Source organism: Penaeus vannamei, chromosome 9 (genome assembly GCF_042767895.1).
Source record: "Penaeus vannamei isolate JL-2024 chromosome 9, ASM4276789v1, whole genome shotgun sequence".
Classification (NCBI taxonomy): Eukaryota; Metazoa; Arthropoda; class Malacostraca; order Decapoda; family Penaeidae; genus Penaeus; species Penaeus vannamei.
This window is the reverse complement of record NC_091557.1, coordinates 5,248,130-5,270,629: the sequence shown is the minus strand read 5'-3', so window position 1 is coordinate 5,270,629 and position 22,500 is coordinate 5,248,130. Positions and strand designations below refer to the sequence as shown.

The following is a 22,500-nucleotide window of genomic DNA, read 5'->3' as shown; positions in this document are numbered from 1 at the left end:
ATGTTATAAGAAAAACACTTTAATCTTACTTTTTATATGTGTATATTTTATTTTATCTTTTCCTTTCTTTCTCTTTTTATTTGGAATACAGTTATGTAATTAATAATCGAATTCGTTAATCTCATTATAAAATCATCTTTATCATTGTAAACTAATCTCCATTTATTTTTTTCAGTTCTTACTAATCCCACAATTCTCTTATTTTTCACTCCTTTTCTTTTCCGGAATCTTTATCTTCTCTTTTCCTTTTCCTTTCTCTTTCCTCTTCTTCTCTTTCGAACGCAGTTAATTCACATTCACTCGTTTTCTCTTTTGTGTTATTCTTGTTCTTCTTATTTCTCCTTCCTCTTCTTGTCTTTCTCTTTCTTCCCCTTCTTTTTATCTTTCTTCTTTCTCGTCATCTTCTTCTCTTTCTCTTTCTTCCCCTTCTTTTCATCTTTCCTCTTTCTCGTCATCTTCTTCTCTTTCTTCTAATTCTTGCTTTTCTCCTTTTTCTCCTTCCTCTTCATTTCCTCCTTCTCCCTCTTCTTTTTCTTCCTCTCCTTCTCCTCATACGAATACGGTAAATTCACACACACTCGTCATACTCGTCGCTATAAACCATTGAATTATGAGCCTTATTCCGTGACGACAAACGGATATATTTCCTTTGCCTGTGACGTCACTAACAATTTCACTTCTTAAACACTACCAATATTTCATTTTATTTTCTTTTTTTCTTATTTGCTTCTGTGATCGTATGTTTTATTTCTTTTCTTTGAACTTTTTTATTAATATACCTTTATTTTGCGGTTTGTGTTTATTATATCTTTATTTTATATTTTTTTCTATTTTTTTTCCTTTTTTGTGTGTTATTACTTTTTTTTCGTTTTGATTCCATTGTATTTTTAATAATCTTTTATGTTCGTTGTTCCAGGGAGGCGGACGCGGTAGTAGCGCATCTGGCCAAGGTAAGAAAAGGTTTAGGTTCGTTTCCCAACATTGGTTTTTATGGCTTTTGGGTGTGATTTGTGAAGTTTTTTTTTCACTTTTTTTCTTTTCTTTTTGCTTAGTTATTTTTTTATTTATCTTTTTTTTATATATAGTATGATGGGAAGATTATGATAAAGTGTAATGTGTGTGTGTGTGTGGGGGGGGGGGTTGTGTGTGTGTGGGGGGGGCGTTTGTGTGTATGTGTGTGTGTGTGTGTGTGTGTGTGTGTGTGTGTGTGTGTGTGTGTGTGTGTGTGTGTGTGTGTGTGTGTGTGTGTGTGTGTGTGCGTGCGTGCGTGTGTGTCTGTGAACCTGATATTTCCGCAGTCGATCCCCAACTTACACATTTCACAAACCATAACCCACACTTTTCCCTTCCATCGCGTTCACCTCCATCACTCTCCCCACAACCTTAATACCCAACCATGTTTTCACAAACTTGACCCCATACCCATACCTCATACCCTCCTACACCCCTACCCCTACCCACAACCCCCGCCTACCCACATACCCCAATCCTACCCATCCAAGTTTTCACAAACTTGACCCCATACCCATACCTCATACCATCCTACACCCCAACCCCTACCCACAACCCCCCCCCTACCCACATACCCCAATCCTACCCATCCAAGTTTTCACTAAGTTGACCCCATACCCATACCTCATACCACCCTACACCCCTACCCATACCTCATACCATCCTACACCCCTACCCCTACCCACAACCCTCCCCTACCCACATACCCCAACCCTCCCCATTCTACCCCATGCCCGCAAACTGACAGACACTACTACGTAAACCGGATTTAAGAGCACTTGTTGCGGACGACGCGAGGCACCATAATTACCGCTCGAGTTAAGGATTTCAAATATGTAATGTTTTATCATGATTTTAAGCGTTTTCGGTTGGGGATTATAGGGGGGGGGGTGAGGGAGGGGGGACTTTTTTAAAAATTAATCTCAGAGTCAAACCACAATGAGAGAAAAAAGATTTACAGATATCATACATTTGTGCATAAAGATGAAAAATCATTATTTTTATCTGATTCTACATTTTGGAAATTTGATGTTTGGGATTACCGAATAAAATCTTTGTTTGACTTTTTTTTATTAAATATAAACATTCTAGAAAGTACTGTCACGTGTCTCGCTATGCAGTAATTTCTCCGGAAAGTACATAGCTTTTTTAACCACATTCTCTCCGCTTGCAAAAAAAAAAAAAAAAAAAAAACGTTTTTACTGCAACGTTTTGCTTTCTTGAGAACGTTTGCAGGTTTCAAATTCACTCCGGTGGATTTTCTTTCGAAACGTTTGGATGACTTTATGCGGTGCTGTTGAAGTCACCGTGTGAATTCCTTTTTTTTCAAATTTGTCGTCTAAGAAATCGATGCAGTTCAGCGGCCATTGAAGTTATCCTCGACTGTCCATCTGTCATCATCTTTACTTATATATCTTATAGTGAGAAAGAGAGAGAGGCAGACAGACAGAGAAAGAGAGAGAGAGAGAGAGAGAGAGAGAGAGAGAGAGAGAGAGAGAGAGAGAGAGGGAGGGAGAGAGAGAGAGAGAGAGAGAGAGAGAGAGAGAGAGAGAGAGGCAGACAGACAGAGAAAGAGAGAGAGAGAGAGATAAATCGAGAGAGAAGGAAAGCAAGGCAAACAGATAAAGAGACAGACAGACAGGCAACCAGATCCTAGAACCAAGCAATATGAATAGAAAACGTTTATTGTAAACAAACGTTTCCGAAACCCGAGAAATTGGCGGGAAAATAACAAAAATCATCAACGGTTTATCATTTCCTTTTAATTTTTCATTTTTGTTCTTCCTTTTTCTTTTTCTTTTTTCCCCTTTTTATTTCTGTCGTCATCCGGCTTACCATTTCGCAATAATCATGCATTCTAAACCTTAAAGGAGCCAATTAAGAAAAACCTACGAGTTTTATCATTCTTCTCTTTCCATCCCTCTCTTTGTTCACCAGCATTCTCTTCTTCTTCCTCCAATTCTTCTTATTATTATTATTCTACTTCTTCTTCGTCTCTTCTTTATCATCATCCAACTCCACCTCCACTTCCTCCTCTTTCTCCTCCTCTTCCCTCTCCCTCTCCTCTTCCTCCTCCTTTACCTATTCCTCCTCCCTCCATCTCCTCTTCCTCCTCCTCCCCTCCTCCTCCTCACTCTCCTCCGCCTCCTCCTTCCCCTCCTCCTCTCTCTCTCCCTCCTCCTCCTCCTTTTCTTCCTCCCCCTCCTCCTCCTCCTCCTCCTCCTTTCCCTCTTCCTCCCCATCCTCCTCCCTCCTCCTCCCTCTCCTTCTCCTCCTTGGTTTTCCTCCTCTCCCTCATCCTCCCCATCCTCCTCCCTCCCTCCCCCTTGGTCTTCCTCCTCTCCTCTCCTCTTCCTCCTCCTCCCCTCCTCCCCCTCCCTCCTCCTCCTCCTCCTCCTCCTCCTCCTCCTCCTCCTCCTCCCTCCCCATCCTCCTCCTCCTCCTCCTCCTCCTCCTCCTCCTCCCTCCTCCTCCTCCTCCTCCTCCTCCCCATCCTCCTCATCCTCCTCCTCCTCCTCCTCCCCATCCTCCTCATCCTCATCCTCCTCCTCCTCCTCCCCCTCTTTCTCCTCCTCCTCCTCCTCCTCCTCTTCTTCCCATTCCACGCAAGTAATGAACTTAATCGAGATTGTTGCAGACAATCGCGGTCTGCAGCATAGTTTAGGATGGCGAAGGGGTGGGGGAGGGGAAGGAGGGACAGGAAGGAGAAGGAGGGAGGGGGTGGGGAGGAGAAGGAGGGAGGGGGGGGGAAGGGTAAGAGGCAGGAAGGAGGAAAGACTGGAGACGCGTGGGGAAGGGGTGGGGTGGGAGATGGTTGGGGGGGAGGGGAGGGAAGGGGATTGGGGAGGGAGGGACAGGAAGTAGAAGGAGGGGGAGGGGGAAGGGAAGAGAGAGGGAGGGGGGAAGGGTGAGAAGGAGAAAGGAGGAGAGAGTAGGGAGGAGTGGGGACGGAAAGGCAGAAATAGGAAGAGGAAGAGGGGAAAAAGTGGAAAAATAGGCGGGGGAAGCAAGAAGGGAAAAAGGGGGATGTAAAATGGAAAGGGAAAGGGAGTGGAAGAGAGGAGAGCGATTATGGAGGAAAGAGAATAGAAAAGAGAAGAGGAGAGGGGAGGGAAAGGAAGTGGAGGGGAGGTAACAGAAAGGAGAAGAGAAGGAGAGGAGAAGAGGAGGTGAGCGAAGACAGGACGGGGCGAAGGAAATGTTAGAAGAGGACTTGCAGAGGAGGAAGTACGGACACGATGGTCGCTCGTGACATTACGAATAGGCGGGATTTTGGGCCTTATGTGCTAACCAAGAGGTAAGAGCAGGTGTCGGTCTCGAACAAGACTGTATTTCCTTTTTTTTCTTCTTCTTCTTCTTCTTCTTTCTTTCTTTCTTTTTCTTCATTTTGGGATTTCTGGATTTTTTTTTCTTGTTTCTTTTGAGATATCTGTTTTTTTTCTTTTTCTTTCTTTATTTTCATTATTCTTCGCCTTCTTTTTTATCTTTCTTCCTTTACTTTCATTCTTATTCGCGTTTTGATCTTCTTCATTCCCCTTCTTCTATTTTTCCTTTTCATTCTCCTTCGCATTTTTCTTCGTCTTCTTAATATTTTTTTTCCCTTGTCTTCAATCTTCTACTTCTTCATCCTCTTCTATACCCATTTTCTTTTCTTTTCTTTCTTCTTTTTCTTTTCTTTTCTTCGCTTTTGTCACATCACTGATTATCATCTTTACTTATGTATCTTATAGTGAGTGAGAGAGAGAGAGAGAAAGAGAGAGAGAGAGAGAGAGAGAGAGAGAGAGAGAGAGAGAGAGAGAGAGAGAGAGAGAGAGAGAGAGAGAGAGAGAGAGAAAGAAAGAAAGAGCGAGAGAAAGAAAGATAGAAAGCGAGAGAGAGAGAAAGAAAGAAAGAGAGAAAGCGAGAAAGTGAGAGAAAGCGATAAAGCGAGAGAGAGAGAGAGAGAGAAAGAAAGCGAGACAAACAGACAAACAGACAGACACACAGACAACCAGATCCTAGACCCAAGCAAACAGCGAGGAGCAGGACAGGCCGCCCACAAGGAGAAGAAGGAAGATGGGCAAACAGATAGCTTAGAGAACCACGGGCGGGCTGTCTATGCTAATCCAATCTCGTTTCCTAAACCATCAGGAAAATGGGAAAGGAAATGGAGCATCTCATACCCCCTCTCCCCCTCCCTCATCTCACCCCCCCTCTCCCCCTCCCTCATCTCACCCCCTCTCCCCCTCCCTCATTTCACCCCCTTCTCCCCCTCCCTCATCTCACACCTCTCCCTCCCTCCCCTCCTTCCTATTCCTCTGTCCTTCATCATTCACTTCTTCTTTTCTTTTCATTTCTCTCCCTCCCTCCTCTCTCTCCTCTTTCCTCCTTTCATACATCTTCTACTCTCGTATTCACCCCATTCTCCCTCCACCCCCTTCACCCTCTCCCCCACTCATACCTCTCTCCTTCATCCCCATTCTCCCTCCCGCCCCTCTCCCCCCATTCACCCCTTCCTTACATCCCACACCGTCTCCCCCACCCATTCACCTCCCTCCCCCACTCAAACACCCCATCCCCTACCTTCCTCATCCTCCCTCCCACCCCTTCCCCTCCCCCACTCATACACCCCTCCCCCCTTCCTTCCTCATCCTCCCTCCCACCCCCTTCACCCCCTCCCCCACTCATACACCCCCCCCCTTCATCCATATCCTCCTTCCTCCTACCCCTCCCCTTCCCTCCCCCACTCATACACCCTCCCTTTCCCTCCCACCCCTCTCCCCCCATTCACCCGTTCCCTCCTCCGACCCCTTCCCTCCCTCCCACCCCCTTCAGCCCCCTATACACCTCCTCCCCTTCCCTCCCCTCCTCCCCTCCCCCCCATTCAGCCCTTCCCTCCCTCCCACCCCTCCCCTTCCCTCCCCCTCCTCCCCTTCCCCCCCCATTCAGCCCATCATTTATGAGGCGATTTCCATGAGTGAGAGAATGAGGGAATCATGTCGTTGCTTTCGTGTTCAGAGACTAACCGTTTTTTTCCCCGATTTCAAAATTCTCTAGATTCCTCCTCTCATTGGTTCCCTTTCGAGGGCCGTTAGTCTGTTATTTTTTTTATTATTTTTGTGTTGTTGTTTGTTTTGTCTGTTATCTTTGTTTTCTTTTTTGTTTTGTTTGTTATTTTTGTCTTTTTTGTTTTGTCTGTTATCTTTGTTTATTTTTTGTTTTGTGTGTTATCTTTTTTCTTTTCGTTTTGTCTGTTTTCTTTGTCTTTTTTTCGTTTTGTTTGTTATCTTTTTTCTTTTCGTTTTGTCTGTTTTCTTTGTTTTTTCGTTTTCTCTGTTACTTTTTTTATTTTCGTTTTGTCTGTTATCTTCGTTTCGTCTTTGTCTCTTCGTGTTACCCTGTCTTTTCTCTCTTCGTTTTCTCTTTTCGTATTCTTCAGTTCGTGTTAAATTAGAAGAATACTTTCGAATACGGTTCGAAGAGAAGTGGAAGTGGGAAGAGAGAGAGAGAGAGAGAGAGAGAGAGAGAGAGAGAGAGAGAGAGAGAGAGAGAGAGAGAGAGAGAGAGAGAGAGAGAGAGAGAGAGGGAGGAAGGGGGGGAGGGAGAGAGAGAGAGAGAGAGAGACAGACAGACAGAGACAGAGACAGAGACAGAGACAGAGAAAGACAGACAGACAGACAGACAAACAAACAGACACACAGACAGAGACAGAGAGAGAGAGGGAGAGAGAAAGAGAAAGAAAGAAAGAAAGAAAGAGAAAAAGAGAAAGAAAGAAAGAAAGAAAGAGAGACAGACAGACAGACAGACAGGCAGACCGACAGACAACGAGAAAGAGAGAGAAAAATATCCCCGACATTGCAGATATCGGGACCGGAAGAGTAAAAAAAAAAGAAAATAAGAAAAAAAAGATAAAAAAGATAAAAAAAAAAGGAAAAAAAAGAAAAAGAACAAAAGAAAAAAAATTATCCCACAATCATATCCCTTTTCAATCACAGGCACCTTCTCTCGGCACTCAAGACGTCACATAAGGTCGAAAATTGGATAATCGCTCGTTGATGTATGTAGTTCCCCGGATGATTCTTTTGAAGTCTCCCCCCCCCCCCACCTTGTACAGGGTGTGGGGCGGGGGAGGGGGAGGAGAGGGGGTAGATCAGGCATTAAACACATTTTATCCTTTAATACCGGCCCCTTCCCGTTCTAAATACAACCCCTTCCCCCCTCCTATAATACAACCCCTTCCCCCCTATAATATAATCCCTTCCCCCCCTATAATACAACCAATTCCCCCATAATACAACCCCTTCCCCCCTCCCCCTATAATACAACCCCCTCCCCCTATAATACAACCCTTACCCCTATAATACAAACCCTTCCCCCTATAATACAACCCTTCCCCTATAATACAACCCCTTCCCCCTGTAATACAACCCCTCCCCCCCCATAATACAACCCCTTCCCCCTCCCCCTATAATACAACCTCCCCCTCCCCCTATAATACAACCCCTCCCCCTCCCCCTATAATACAACCCCCTTACCTTAACACAATTCCGAGATTACACGGATCTCTTCGCCAAACAAAACAAACAAACAAACAGACAATTAAACAACCCCCCCCCCCCCGGCCATCTCCTCTTCATCATCTTGGTCTTAAATTCACTCAAGAAACCGGTAATTTCTTGGCCATTTCCGATTTTTGGGCAAATTCCAGAAGACACTTATGAAGACTTATTTTGAGTTATTTGTTTACTCCCTCTCTCTTTCTTTCTCTTTCTCTCTCTCTCTCTCTATCTCTTCTCGATCTCTCTCTTTGCTTCTTTCTCTGTCTCTTCTCTCTCTCTGTCTCATTCTCTCTCTCTGTCTCATTCTCTCTCTCTCTCTCTCTCTCTCTCTCTCTCTCTCTTCTCTCTCTCTCTCTCCTCTCTCTCTCTCTCTCTCTCTCTCTCTCTCTCTCTCTCTCTCCTCTCTCTCTCTCTCTCTCTCTCTCTCTCTCTCTCTCTCTCTCTCTCTCTCTCTCTCTCTCTCTTTCTGTCTCTGTCTCATTCTCTTTCTCTGTCTCTCTCTCTCTCCCTCTCTCTCTCTCTTTCTGTCTCTGTCTCATTCTCTTTCTCTCTCTCTCTCTCTCTCCCTCTCTCTCTCTCTCTCTCTCTCTTTGGACTGGACTGGGGGTTCTAGATTGACTTGTGATGGATATTATGAGTTGGATTAGATTTAGATTAGATATAAGGAACAGTGAGATTTCGACACACACACACACACACACACACACACACACACACACACACTCACACACACACACACACACACACACACACACTCACACACACACACACACACACACACACACACACACACACACACACACACACAATTAACCCCCAACCACCACACACACATAAGCATATACGAAGGAAACTACACATATCTGACAGGGTTTTTTTTTATGTGCTTTGAGAGAGAGAAAAAAATACAAGCTATTTTGTCTTCCTTTTGAAAACGGCCAAAAATCTACATTTAGGTTTAAACAAAAAATGGGGAAAAAAATACAAGCTATTTTGTCTTCCTTTTGAAAACGCCCAAAATCTACATTTAGGTAAAAAAAAAAAAAAAATGGGGAAAAAATACAAGCAATTTTGTCTTCCTTTTGAAAACGGCCAAAAATCTACATTTAGGTTTAAAAAAGGTGGGGAAAAAATACAAGCAATTTTGTCTTCCTTTTGAAAACGGCCAAAAATCTACATTTAGGTTTAAAAAAGGTGGGGAAAAAAATACAAGCTATTTTGTCTTCCTTTTGAAAACGGCCCAAAATCTACATTTAGGTTTTAAAAAAAATGGGGGAAAAAATACAAGCTGTTTTGTCTTCCTTTTGAAAACGGCCAAAAATCTACATTTAGGTAAAAAAAAAAAAAAAAAAAAAAATACAAGCAATTTTGTCTTCCTTTAGAAAACGGCCAAAAATCTACATTTAGGTTTTAAAAAAAATGGGGAAAAAATACAAGCTGTTTTGTCTTCCTTTTGAAAACGGCCAAAATCGACATTTAGGTAAAAAAAAAAAAAAAAAAAAAAAAAGGGGGGGAAATACAAGCTATTTTGTCTTCCTTTGAAAACGCCCAAAATCTACATTTAGGTAAAAAAAAAAAAAAAAAAAAAAAAAAAAAAAAAAAAAAGATGGGGAAAAAAATACAAGCTATTTTGCCTTCCTTTTGAAAACGGCCAAAAATCTACATTTAGGTTAAAAAAAAAAAAATGGGGGAAAAAATACAAGCTATTTTGTCTTCCTTTGAAAAACGCCCAAAATCTACATTTAGGTAAAAAAAAAAAAAAAAAAAAAAAAAAGATGGGAAAAAAATACAAGCTATTTTGTCTTCCTTTTGAAAACGGCCAAAAATCTACATTTAGGTAAAAAAAAAAAAAAAAAAAAAAAAAAAATGGGGAAAAAAATACAAGCTATTTTGTCTTCCTTTTGAAAACGGCCAAAAGTCGACAAGAAGATCGTTCCATCAACTTGTACATCACTCGTATTTTGACTCGCCTGTGGTCACTCCGCCAAGAACGTGTGATTAAGTCGTTTCTCACGTTATTACATTAACTACGAATTACCTCGTTCTTCCCATGACGATCCGACCCCCCCCCCCCATCTCTCTCCCTCTCCCCCCCCATCTCTCTCCCTCTCCCCCCATCTCTCTCCCTCTCCCCCTCCCTTCAGTGACTTCAATTCTCTCGTTCCCCCCCTTCTCCCTCTCCCTTCAACAGCTTCCCTTCTCTCTCCCTCCCTGCTCCCCTCTCTTACTCCTCCTCCCATCCAGCCCCCTCTTTCTCCCTCCCTGTTCCCTTCCCCTTCTCTTCCTCTCTCTCCCTCCCTGCTGCCTTCCCCTCCCCTTCTTCCTCCCTAACTACTCCTCCCTTCCCCTTCCCTTCTCTCCCTCCCCTCCCATCCAACCCCCTTCCCCCTCCCTCGCTTCCTCCCTCCCTCCTTCCCCACCCCTCTTCCCTCCCTCCCTCCTCCCCCTTCGCCTTCTCTTCCTCTCTCTCCCTCCCCACTCCAACCCCTCCCATTCAACCCCTTCCCCTCCCCGCTTCCTCCCCCTTCTCCTCTACCCCCCCACACACACACCACCACTGCCGCTGCGAAAGTCTTCTGCCGCCATACTTTCGCCCCCTCCCCTCCCCTCCCCCGCCCTTCCCTCCTCCCTTCTATTCCTCATCATCAGTCTGTTTCTTACTGTCTCTTTCTTGGTGTTTCTCCTTTTCTTATCTCTTTCTGTTTCTTTTAATTATATGTTTCATTTTGTCCTATTCTTTATATGTGTTTCACTTTTTTCTTTGTTTTTTTCTCTTGATCTCTCCTATCTCCTGTTTATCCTCAACCTCTCTCTCTCTCTCTCTCTCTCTCTCTCTCTCTCTCTCTCTCTCTCTCTCTCTGTCTCTCTCTCTCCCTCCTCCCTCCCTCCTCCTCCTCCCTCTCCTCCCTCCTCTCCTCCCTCCCTCCCTCCCACCATCCCTCCCTCCCTCCTCCTTCCCTCCCTCCCTCCTACCCCTAGTCCTTCCCTCCCTCCTATTCCCCCTCCTTCCCTCCCTCCTCCCTCCCTCCCCCTCCCCCACGATCCCCTATTTCAAGTCATAACTGTACAATTGGGAGCAGATTTGTGCACATGTACAATACCGGTAAACACAGGCCCTCGCTACCGCCAAGATTCAATTTGGAGGAAGAAAAATCGGGGATAAATACATGGATACGAACAGTTACAAGATATGAGTCCTAAAGTTAAGGAGAGAGAGAGAGAGTGAGAGAGAGAGAGAGAGAGAGAAAGGGGGGGGGGAGAAGGAGGTGGAGAGAGGGGAGTAGGGAGTGGAGGATTGAGGGAGGAGAGAAGGGAGGAGGTGGAGGGAGGGTGCGGGAGTTGGATGATTGGGGGGGGGGGAGAGGGGAGGAAGGGGAGTAGAGGGAGAAAGGAAGAAGGAGGAGGAAGAGGAAGAAGTAGGGGGAAGAGTAGAAGGAGGAAGAGGAAAATGAAGGAGGAGGAAGAACAGGAGTTGAAAACAGAGGATGGGGAGGAGCGGAAGGAGGGAGGGAGAGAAGAAAAGGAAGAGAGGGAGAGAGACCAAACCAGAAGAGCAGGAGGGGGTAGGAGAGAGTCAGAGATAGAGGGAAGGGGGAGAGTTAGAGACTGGGGGAGGGGGAGAGTCAGACATAGAGCGGAGAGGGAGAATCAGAGATAGGGGGGAGGGGAAATATTCAACCAGGTGTTCCTTGAAAGGCGTGGCAAACCGAAGGAACAGCAGCAAAAACAGGAAAACCAACAGCAGCAGGAACAGGAGAACCAACAGCAGCAGGAACAAAAGAACTAACTGCTGAAACAGGAAAACCAACGGCAGCAGGAACCAACAACAGCAGGAAAAGGAGAACCAACAGCAGCAGGAACAGCCAACAACAGCAGAAATAAAGAGAACCAACAACAGCAGGAACAAGAGAACCAACAGCAGCAGAAACAAGAGAACTAACAGCTGAAACGGGAAAACCAACAACAGCAGAAACAAGAGGAACCAACAGCAGCAGGAACAGGAGAACCAACAACAGCAGGAATAGGAGAACCAACAGCAGCAGAAACAAACAACAACAGCAGAAACAAGAGGAACCAACAGCAGCAGAAACAAACAACAACAGCAGAAACAAGAGAACCAACAACAGCAGAAACAGAACCAACAGCAGCAGAAACAAGAGAACCAACAACAGCAGAAACAGAACCAACAGCAGCAGAAACAAACAACAACAGCAGGAACAAGAGAACCAACAGCAGCAGGAACAAGAGGAACCAACAGCAGCAGAAACAAGAGGAACCAACAGCAACAGCAGGTACAGCAGGTCACAATAAAATCATAAAACGGACGCGCTGTAAAACCGGCCGCCTGCATATCTTAGCCGAGAGCGCCGATCGTGGGACGTAGAGCGGACCTTCTTCGGTTTATTTATAACGAAGTCGTGTTGCCTGAGATGGAGACGGAGGTGGAGGAGGAGGAGGAGGAGGAGGAGGAGAGGGAGAGGGAGAGAAAAGGGAAACGGAGGAGGAGGAGGAGGAGAAGACGATGAGGAGGAGGAGGAGGAGGAGGATGGTGATGGTGGTGATGATGATGATGATGATGATGATGATGGTGATGGTGATGGTGATGGTGATGATGATGATGAAGAAGAACGAAATTAAGAAAGACCAAGGAGAAGAGTCCGAAAATAACCAAAGACGAAAAGCGAAAAATACAAAAAAAAAAAAAAAATCGAAACACGAATAACAAAAACAACAAAAAAAAACGAAAAGAAAACAAAAAATAAAACAAAACAAAAGAAACCCGAGGAAGGACACCGGAGGCCACGTAGCTCCCCTCCCCCCTCCCCCCTCCCCCTATCCCACCCCCACCTCCACCCCCCCTCCCACCCACCCCAACCCTCTCGGACACGTAGTCCTCCCTCCTCCCCTCCCCTCCCCCTCCCCCTCTCCCACCCCCACCCCCTCCCATCCACCTCCTCGGACACGCAGAACATCCGAGATTCCCGCCGCGACCCCGTTAAATTGGTCTTTTATTGATTTATCTCCAGCCAATTAGGACTCGCGCGGAGGATGCCGGTTATTTTTTTTTTTTTTTTTTTTTTTTTTTGCGGAACGTGTGAAGAAGAGAAGGGGGAAGGAAGAGGGAAGAGAGAAAAGGGGGAAGGGAGAAGGAAGAAGGAAGAAAAGGGGAAAGAATGAAGAGAAGGGGATGGAAGAGGGAAGAGAAGGGGAAAGGAAGAAGGAAGAGCAGGAGAAAGGGAGAGAAGAGGGAAGAAGGAAGAGAAGGGGAAAGGAAAAAGGAAGAGAAGAGGGAAGAAGGAAGAGAACGAGAAGAAGGGAGAGAAGAGGGAGAAGGAAGAGAAAGGAAAGGGGAGAAGGGGAAGGAAACTGGAGAAAAGAAAAGAAACGAAAAATAAAGAGGGAAGAAAGGGAGATACGGGAGTGAAAGAGAAGACGATAAAGAGGCAAAAAGAGGAGAGAAAGGGAAAAGGGGAGCTAAAGAAAAGAAAGAAACAAAAAATGAAAAACGAGGAGATAAGGGAGTGAAAGAAAAGAGGGTAAAAAGGCAAAGAGAGAGAAGAGAAAGGGAGGGAAGGGGAGAAAGAATGCGAGAAAAGGGGAGACAGAGAGAGATATAATGAGAAAAATGAAAGCGAGAGAGAAAACCAAACAAGAAAAAAGAGAGGGCGAAAGAGAGGAAGTAAGAGAGAATACGAGAGAAAAGAGGCAGCTAGAGACAGAGTTGAAGAGAGAGAGAGAGAGAGAGAGAGAGAGAGAGAGAGAGAGAGAGAGAGAGAGAGAGAGAGAGAGAGAGAGAGAGAGAGAGAGAGAGAGAGAGAGAATGAAAGAAAATCAAATATGAAAGCGAGAGAGAAAAGGATATAACACATAAAAAAAGAAAGAACGAAAGAGAATGAGAGAAAATTAAAAGTACAATTAATCGGAATAAAAGAACTGAAAAAAATACAGATTAAAAAAAACAAAAAACAGAAGGATTTAAATCACAGATTAAACCGATCAAAAACCTCAACAAATCCCAATAAACAGAAGTAAATAAAACAGACAAATACAACTGAACTCACATACGAGCGCCATAAATGTATTCAAAATCTGATTCATGACCAAATGCCGTTCCCTGTGATATATATATCGAATATTCATCGTTATTCTGTATGTAAACGCAATATGAGAATGCTCTTGTTTGAAATATGAGTTAAAATGAGTATTTTTAGATACAATGATGGTGAAAAAATGCATTATATATATTCATAGACTGAACATTGTATAGATGTCGTTGCTACTAAAATTATATATATTCATGTTAATTGTTAGTATAATTATTATTATAGAATAATAATTATTTAGCTGATCCGATGGGGGATACGAGTGTATACGGAGAATTTTTTTTTTTTTTTTTTTTTTTATACTTTTATGGTCGAAGTTCACGCTAGGTGACTATGAAGTTGACAAAAAAACAATACCTTTTTTCAGTATAATTGTAGCGATTCGTAGACAGAGAAAAAGTACGGTGATATCATTGTAGATTGTAACCTTAACGAAAGCTTGAGTCTACGTCCTTCACCTACACAAGCTACGTAATAATCACCTGATACTCACCCCTCTCTTCCCCTCCCCTTCACCCCCTCCCCCCTCCTCGCTAAGAACGCCTCCTTCCTATCTTCCTACCTTCCTCTTCCTTAAATATTATCCCTTTCCTCCCTTCCTCCCCAAAACACTTCCAACCTCCCCTCTCTCTTCCCTTCCCCATATACCCTCCTCTCTCCCTTCCCTTCCCCAACCCCTCCTGACCTCCCCCTCCCCTCCCTCCAAAAAAAATAAAAATAAAAATGAGTGTTGACGCGAGTTTAGACGTGGTTGTGACCTCGACTACGCCGCGCTCGCTACTGACGAAAGGCGCGGATGTACCCAGTCATCAACAGGTGATGCGCGGACTACTTTGCGCGGCGGAGGAAATGCGGGTTCGAACATTGCCCATCGGCTAAGGTTGGAGGTCGCGTTGCAAGGAAGGGGGAAAGTGTGTGCGTGTGTGCGTGTGTGCGTGTGTGTGTGTGTGTGTGTGTGTGTGTGTGTGTGTGTGTGTGTGTGTGTGTGTGTGTGTGTGTGTGTGTGTGTGTGTGTGTGTGTGTGTGTGTGTGTGTGTGTGTGTGCATATACGAGTATATACATAGATGTATATGTGTGTGTATACATGCATACATATATAGATAGATAGATAGGTGTATATACATATAAATAAACAAATAAATAAATATATATATATATGTATATATATACATATATGTATATATATTTATCAAATATATATCATATATATTAATACATATATATACATAATAAATATATATATATGTATATAAATAGATATGTGTGTGTGTGTCTGTGTGTATATATGTATGTGTGTATATATGTGTGTGTCCGTATGTGTATATGTAAATATATATATTATGTATATATATATACCTGTATGTTTTTATGTATATATATGTTTAAGTAAATTCATAGATATATATATATATAGATGTATATATTTACGTATATGTATGTATATATAGATAAAGAGTTATACGTATAAATATGTATATACATATGTATGTGTGTGTGTGTATCTATATCTATCTATCTATATAGGCAGATAGACATATACATATATGAAATATATATGCATTTATATGTAAACATATATACGCGTATATATGTGTGTATATAGATATATTCGTGCATATATGTATATATATATATATATATATATATATATATATATATATATATATATATATATACATTATATATATATATATATATATATATATATATATATATATATATATATATTCATTTATATGGTATATTGGAATATGTGAGTATGGATATAAATACATAAGTACACACACAAATATATAGATACATACAGAGAGAGAGGGAGGGAGAGACAGGGAGACAGAAGGGGAGAGAGAGAGAGAGAGAGAGAGGGAGAGAGAGAGAGAGAGAGAGAGAGAGAGAGAGAGAGAGAGAGAGAGAGAGAGAGAGAGGCGGAGACAGACAGACATAGAGAGAGAGAGAGAGAGAGAGAGAGAGAGAGAGGAAGTGCCCACGCTGACCCCTTCTCCTCTTCTGGGCACGGCCTCCTTGAGAACGGGGGAGAGGGGGGAGGGGGGGGGAGTGCGGCCTTGTATCATTGCAACCTCTGATTGACATTATCAGTTGCACTATACTGGGTCACACCGGTTGCTCTATCCGTAATTTTACGTGCCCCGGCCTCCTCGCTTTCAGATTAAGACGTGTAGCCCGATGCCCGTGCCCCGAGAGCCCCATATGGTGTGATGGGGCATGATACATGATGATACGTGTCGGGCAATGTATCATTTGTGTCGTGCGGTGTGTGCGGGGTGTAACCGGAGCCAGTAATTAGATCAAGTGTCTCCGTGTAATTAAGTAGCGGCTTCGGTGTCTGATTACACAGGCCAAGGTACACTTGGTACTCATGTTTGCTGTATTTGTTCTATGGTATGGCGTCAGGTACCGTACTGGACTTTTAACTCATACACGGTGTTTGTATTGTGTTAGCCCTCGTGAAGAGTACATGGAAATACACATACACACGTAGATACATCCACATAACCATACGTGAATATTTGTATGCATTTATATTTATAATCAAATACACTTATATATACAAAAAAAAAAAAAAAAAATGTGCCTACGTATCCAGACACGTACAATATAGCAATTAAAGTACCAAGACACACTCATGCAAGGAACTGACGCAATGGAGACTGGAGAAGTAACAAGGACTATTATAGAGTAAATTCACAATCCCGGGAGCGTCAGACAGCGCGGACCATGTCATGTATAAACGCGCTGCCGCCTCCCAGAAGAAGAGGACGTGCGCTGAATCAAGGCGGTGTCCGAGTCCTGAGTCCGAGGTGGGAGAATCCACGTCTTGATTCGTCTTAAAAATGTCTGTGATATGAGAGGTTTTCCGATAATGATTCGTCTTTAAAATGTCTATGATATGAGAGGTTTTCCGATAATGATTCGTCTTAAAGATACGTATGATATGAAAAGTTTTCAGGTGGGAGAATCTACGTCTTGATTCGTCTTAAAAGTGTCTATGATATGAGAGGTTTTCCGATAATGATTCGTCTTTAAAATGTCTGTGATATGAGAGGTTTTCCGATAATGATTCGTCTTAAAAATGTCTGTGATATGAGAGGTTTTCCGATAATGATTCGTCTTTAAAATGTCTGTGATATGAGAGGTTTTCCGATAATGATTCGTCTTAAAAATGTCTGTGATATGAGAGGTTTTCCGATAATGATTCGTCTTAAAAATGTCTGTGATATGAGAGGTTTTCCGATAATGATTCGTCTTAAAAATGTCTGTGATATGAGAGGTTTTCCTATAATGATTCGTCTTTAAAATGTCTGTGATATGAGAGGTTTTCCGATAATGATTCGTCTTTAAAATGTCTATGATATGAGAGGTTTTCCGATAATGATTCGTCTTTAAAATGTCTGTGATATGAGAGGTTTTCCGATAATGATTCGTCTTTAAAATGTCTATGATATGAGAGGTTTTCCGGTAATGATTCGTCTTTAAAATGTCTGTGATATGAGAGGTTTTCCTAAAATGATTCGTCTTTAAAATGTCTGTGATATGAGAGGTTTTCCGATAATGATTCGTCTTAAAAATGTCTGTGATATGAGAGGTTTTCCGATAATGATTCGCCTTAAAAATGTCTGTGATATGAGAGGTTTTCCGATAATGATTCGTCTTAAAAATGTCTGTGATATGAGAGGTTTTCCTAAAATGATTCGTCTTCAAAATGTCTGTGATATGAGAGGTTTTCCTAAAATGATTCGTCTTAAAAATGTTTGTGATATGAGAGGTTTTCCTAAAATGATTCGTCTTAAAAATGTCTGTGATATGAGAGGTTTTCCTAAAATGATTCGTCTTTAAAATGTCTGTGATATGAGAGGTTTTCCGATAATGATTCGTCTTAAAAATGTCTGTGATATGAGAGGTTTTCCGATAATGATTCGTCTTAAAAATGTCTGTGATATGAGAGGTTTTCCGATAATGATTCGTCTTCAAAATGTCTGTGATATGAGAGGTTTTCCGATAATGATTCGTCTTAAAAATGTCTGTGATATGAGAGGTTTTCCGATAATGATTCGTCTTCAAAATGTCTGTGATATGAGAGGTTTTCCGATAATGATTCTCGTCTTAAAAATGTCTGTGATATGAGAGGTTTTCCTAAAATGATTCGTCTTTAAAATGTCTGTGATATGAGAGGTTTTCCGATAATGATTCGTCTTAAAAATGCCTGTGATATGAGAGGTTTTCCGATAATGATTCGTCTTAAAAATGCCTGTGATATGAGAGGTTTTCCGATAATGATTCGTCTTAAAAATGCCTGTGATATGAGAGGTTTTCCGATAATGATTCGTCTTAAAAATGTCTGTGATATGAGAGGTTTTCCGATAATGATTCGTCTTAAAAATGCCTGTGATATGAGAGGTTTTCCGATAATGATTCGTCTTAAAAATGTCTGTGATATGAGAGGTTTTCCGATAATGATTCGTCTTAAAAATGTCTGTGATATGAGAGGTTTTCCGATAATGATTCGTCTTAAAGATGCGTATGATATGAGAGGTTTTCCGATAATGATTCGTCTTAAAAATGCCTGTGATATGAGAGGTTTTCCGGTAATGATTCGTCTTTAAAATGCCTGTGATATGAGAGGTTTTCCTAAAATGATTCGTCTTTAAAATGTCTGTGATATGAGAGGTTTTCCGGTAATGATTCGTCTTTAAAATGTCTATGATATGAGAGGTTTTCCGATAATGATTCGTCTTAAAAATGCCTGTGATATGAGAGGTTTTCCGATAATGATTCGTCTTAAAAATGCCTGTGATATGAGAGGTTTTCCGATAATGATTCGTCTTAAAAATGTCTGTGATATGAGAGGTTTTCCGATAATGATTCGTCTTAAAAATGTCTGTGATATGAGAGGTTTTCCTAAAATGATTCGTCTTAAAAATGACTGTGATATGAGAGGTTTTCCGATAATGATTCGTCTTAAAGATACGTATGATATGAAAGGTTTTAGGAGCGCGTGTGTCTAATTATCTACCTGGTTAAGATAATGATCAATAGGGGTTGTACAGGTAAGCTCCGTCGCTGGCTTAGGCATTCATGAACGATACCAAATATGGGAGGAGCTGAAGATAGAAAAGAAGAAGAGGAAGAGGTAAAGGATGAGAAAGAATCGGAAGAATAAAATAAAAAAAAGGGAAGGGAAGAGATGAAGAACGAGAGAGGGGGAAGCGATAATCGATCTCAAAAAATATATGAGAACCAGAACGAACGATAGAACGAGAAAGAAGAAACATACGAAAACCAAGAAAGAAAAGCAAAGCGACGAAGACACAGAAAGCTAAAAGACGAACACGAAGACGCCGAACCAGGTCTCATCCTCCCGCCGAAGCCAATAAGTTAAATGCCATAAAAATCGGCTTGTCGGGAGATTACCATGTTCCTTTCGGGGTCATGTGGAGCTTCGAGACCCGAGGTGCGCCCCGATGCAGGAGCGAAAGTTTGTAAAGTGTGATTATTGCCCCAGTCAGGTCAGGCTGTTTTTTGCCCCGGTGTATAAATTCTCGTATTACTATGACTATTAGCACGGCCGCGATTCTGTAGGGGGGTGGGGGGAGAGAGAGGGAGAGAGAGGGGAGGGGGGAGGGGGAAGTGGGGGGGTTGTGTGGCCTTCCTTTGGTTGTGTTGAGTATAGGTGTCGCTCGCTGTATGATGTGTAATATAGGGGGACCCGGTTTCTTATTGTTCTTTACGTATTCTCTCTCTCTCTCTTCCTCTCTCTCTTCACCCTCCGTCTCTCTCTCTCTTTCTCTTCCTCTCTCTCATCCCCCCCTCTCTCTCTTTCTCTTCCTCTCTCTCATCCCCCCTTTCTCTCTCTCTTTCTCTTCCTCTCTCTCATCCCCCCCCCCTCTCTCTCTTTCTCTTCCTCTCTCTCATCCCTCCCTCTCCCTCTCTTTCTCTTCCTCTCTCTCAACCCCCCCTTTCTCTCTTTCTCTTCCTCTCTCTCATGCCCTCTCTCTCTCTCTTTCTCTTCCTCTCTCTCATCCCACCGTCTCTCTCTCTCTTCCTATTCCTCTCTCTCTCTTCCCCATTCTCTCTCCTCTCTTTCTTTGTCTACTTCTTTCTTTCTCTTTCTTCCTCAATTCCGTGGACTTCTCAATCAATTTGCTTGGCTTCTGAATATTATTGTCATGATTATCCTGATTGTTATTAACGCTATAATTCATCATTATTACTTTTATCAGTTATTATTACTGTTCTTATTGTCGTTATCATTATCGGTGTTATTATCATTATCCCTGTTAGTATTATTGTTACCATTACCACTGTTATCATTGTTATTATAATCACTGTTATCGTTGTTATTATCAATGGTATCATCACTGTTATCATCATTATCCCTTTTACCATCATTATTATCATCTCCCTTGTCATAGCCTATGCATCTCTACTTCCTCTTCCTCCTCTTCCCTGTCCAAGCCCCTGCATCTCTCTTCCTCTTCTTCCTCTTCCCTGTCCAAGCCCCTGCATCTCTCTTCCTCTTCTTCCTCTTCCCTGTCCAAGCCCCTGCATCTCTCTTCCTCTTCCTCCTCTTCCCTGTCCAAGCCCCTGCATCTCTCTTCCTCTTCCCTGTCCAAGCCCCTGCATCTCTCTTCCTCTTCCTCCTCTTCCCTGTCCAAGCCCCTGCATCTCTCTTCCTCTTCTTCCTCTTCCTCCTCTTCCCTGTCCAAGCCCCTGCATCTCTCTTCCTCTTCCCTGTCCAAGCCCCTGCATCTCTCTTCCTCTTCCCTGTCCAAGCCCCTGCATCTCTCTTCCTCTTCCCTGTCCAAGCGCCTGCATCTCTCTTCCTCTTCCCTGTCCAAGCCCCTGCATCTCTCTTCCTCTTCCTCCTCTTCACTGTCCAAGCCCCTGCATCTCTCTTGCTCTTCCTCCTCTTCCCTGTCCAAGCCCCTGCATCTCTCTTCCTCTTCTTCCTCTTCCCTGTCCAAGCCCCTGCATCTCTCTTCCTCTTCTTCCTCTTCCCTGTCCAAGCCCCTGCATCTCTCTTCCTCTTCCCTGTCCAAGCCCCTGCATCTCTCTTCCTCTTCCCTGTCCAAGCCCCTGCATCTCTCTTCCTCTTCCTCCTCTTCCCTGTCCAAGCCCCTGCATCTCTCTTCCTCTTCCTCCTCTTCCCTGTCCAAGCCCCTGCATCTCTCTTCCTCTTCTTCCTCTTCCCTGTCCAAGCCCCTGCATCTCTCTTCCTCTTCTTCCTCTTCCCTGTCCATGCCCCTGCATCTCTCTTCCTCTTCTTCCTCTTCCCTGTCCAAGCCCCTGCATCTCTCTTCCTCTTCTTCCTCTTTCCTGTCCAAGCCCCTGCATCTCTCTTCCTCTTCCTCATATTCCCTGTCCAAGCCCCTGCATCTCTCTTCCTCTTCCCTGTCCAAGCCCCTGCAAGTCTCTTCCTCTTCCTCCTCTTCCCTGTCCAAGCCCCTGCATCTCTCTTCCTCTTCTTCCTCTTCCCTGTCCAAGCCCCTGCATCTCTCTTCCTCTTCTTCCTCTTCCCTGTCCAAGCCCCTGCATCTCTCTTCTTCTTCTTCCTCTTCCTCCTCTTCCCTGTCCAAGCCCCTGCATCTCTCTTCCTCTTCCCTGTCCAAGCCCCTGCATCTCTCTTCCTCTTCCCTGCCCAAGCCCCTGCATCTCTCTTCCTCTTCCTCCTCTTCCCTGTCCAAGCCCCTGCATCTCTCTTCCTCTTCTTCCTCTTCCCTGTCCAAGCCCCTGCATCTCTCTTCCTCTTCCCTGTCCAAGCCCCTGCATCTCTCTTCTTCTTCTTCCTCTTCCTCCTCTTCCCTGTCCAAGCCCCTGCATCTCTCTTCCTCTTCCCTGTCCAAGCCCCTGCATCTCTCTTCCTCTTCCCTGCCCAAGCCCCTGCATCTCTCTTCCTCTTCCTCCTCTTCCCTGTCCAAGCCCCTGCATCTCTCTTCCTCCTCTTCCCTGTCCAAGCCCCTGCATCTCTCTTCCTCTTCTTCCTCTTCCCTGTCCAAGCCCCTGCATCTCTCTTCCTCTTCTGCCTGTTCCCTGTCCAAGCCCCTGCGTCTCTCTTCTTGTTCTTCCTCTTCCTCCTCTTCCCTGTCCAAGCCCCTGCATCTCTCTTCCTCTTCCCTGTCCAAGCCCCTGCATCTCTCTTCCTCTTCCCTGTCCAAGCCCCTGCATCTCTCTTCCTCTTCCTCCTCTTCCCTGTCCAAGCCCCTGGATCTCTCTTCCTCTTCCTCCTTTTCCCTGTCCAAGCCCCTGCATCTCTCTTCCTCTTCTTCCTCTTCCCTGTCCAAGCCCCTGCATCTCTCTTCCTCTTCTTCCTCTTCCCTGTCCAAGCCCCTGCATCTCTCTTCCTCTTCCCTGTCCAAGCCCCTGCATCTCTCTTCCTCTTCCTCCTCTTCCCTGTCCAAGCCCCTGCATCTCTCTTCCTCTTCTTCCTCTTCCCTGTTCAAGCCCCTGCATCTCTCTTCCTCTTCCTCCTCTTCCCTGTCCAAGCCCCTGCATCTCTCTTCCTCTTCCTCCTCTTTCCTGTCCAAGCCCCTGCATCTCTCTTCCTCTTCCTCATATTCCCTGTCCAAGGCCCTGCATCTCTCTTCCTCTTCTTCCTCTCCCTCCTCTTCCCTGTCCAAGCCCCTGCATCTCTCTTCCTCTTCCTCTTCTTCCCTGTCCAAGCCCCTGCATCTCTCTTCCTCTTCTTCCTCTTCCTCCTCTTCCCTGTCCAAGCCCCTGCATCTCTCTTCCTCTTCCTCCTCTTCCCTGTCCAAGCCCCTGCCTCTCTCTTCCTCTTCTTCCTCTTCCCTGTCCAACCCCCTGCATCTCTCTTCCTCTTCCTCCTCTT

The 22,500-nt window shown here is 44.0% G+C and overlaps 2 protein-coding genes across 3 annotated transcripts in view; both read left to right on the top strand.

The window, feature by feature from the left end:
• LOC113817155 (submandibular gland secretory Glx-rich protein CB-like) overlaps window positions 1–11,934 on the top strand; it is a 17,609-nt gene extending 5,675 nt beyond the window's left edge. Inside the window, exon 2 of the mRNA XM_070125943.1 lies at window positions 11,518–11,934. Coding sequence (XP_069982044.1) covers window positions 11,518–11,934 — 417 coding nt within the window. The remainder of the gene's footprint in view (window positions 1–11,517) is intronic.
• Window positions 921–22,500, top strand: part of LOC113817150 (putative uncharacterized protein DDB_G0291608) — a 63,470-nt gene continuing 41,890 nt past the window's right edge. For both annotated transcript variants that reach the window (XM_070125192.1, XM_070125191.1), the window contains exon 1: window positions 921–950. The gene's annotated coding sequence lies outside the window, so the exon portion shown is untranslated. The remainder of the gene's footprint in view (window positions 951–22,500) is intronic.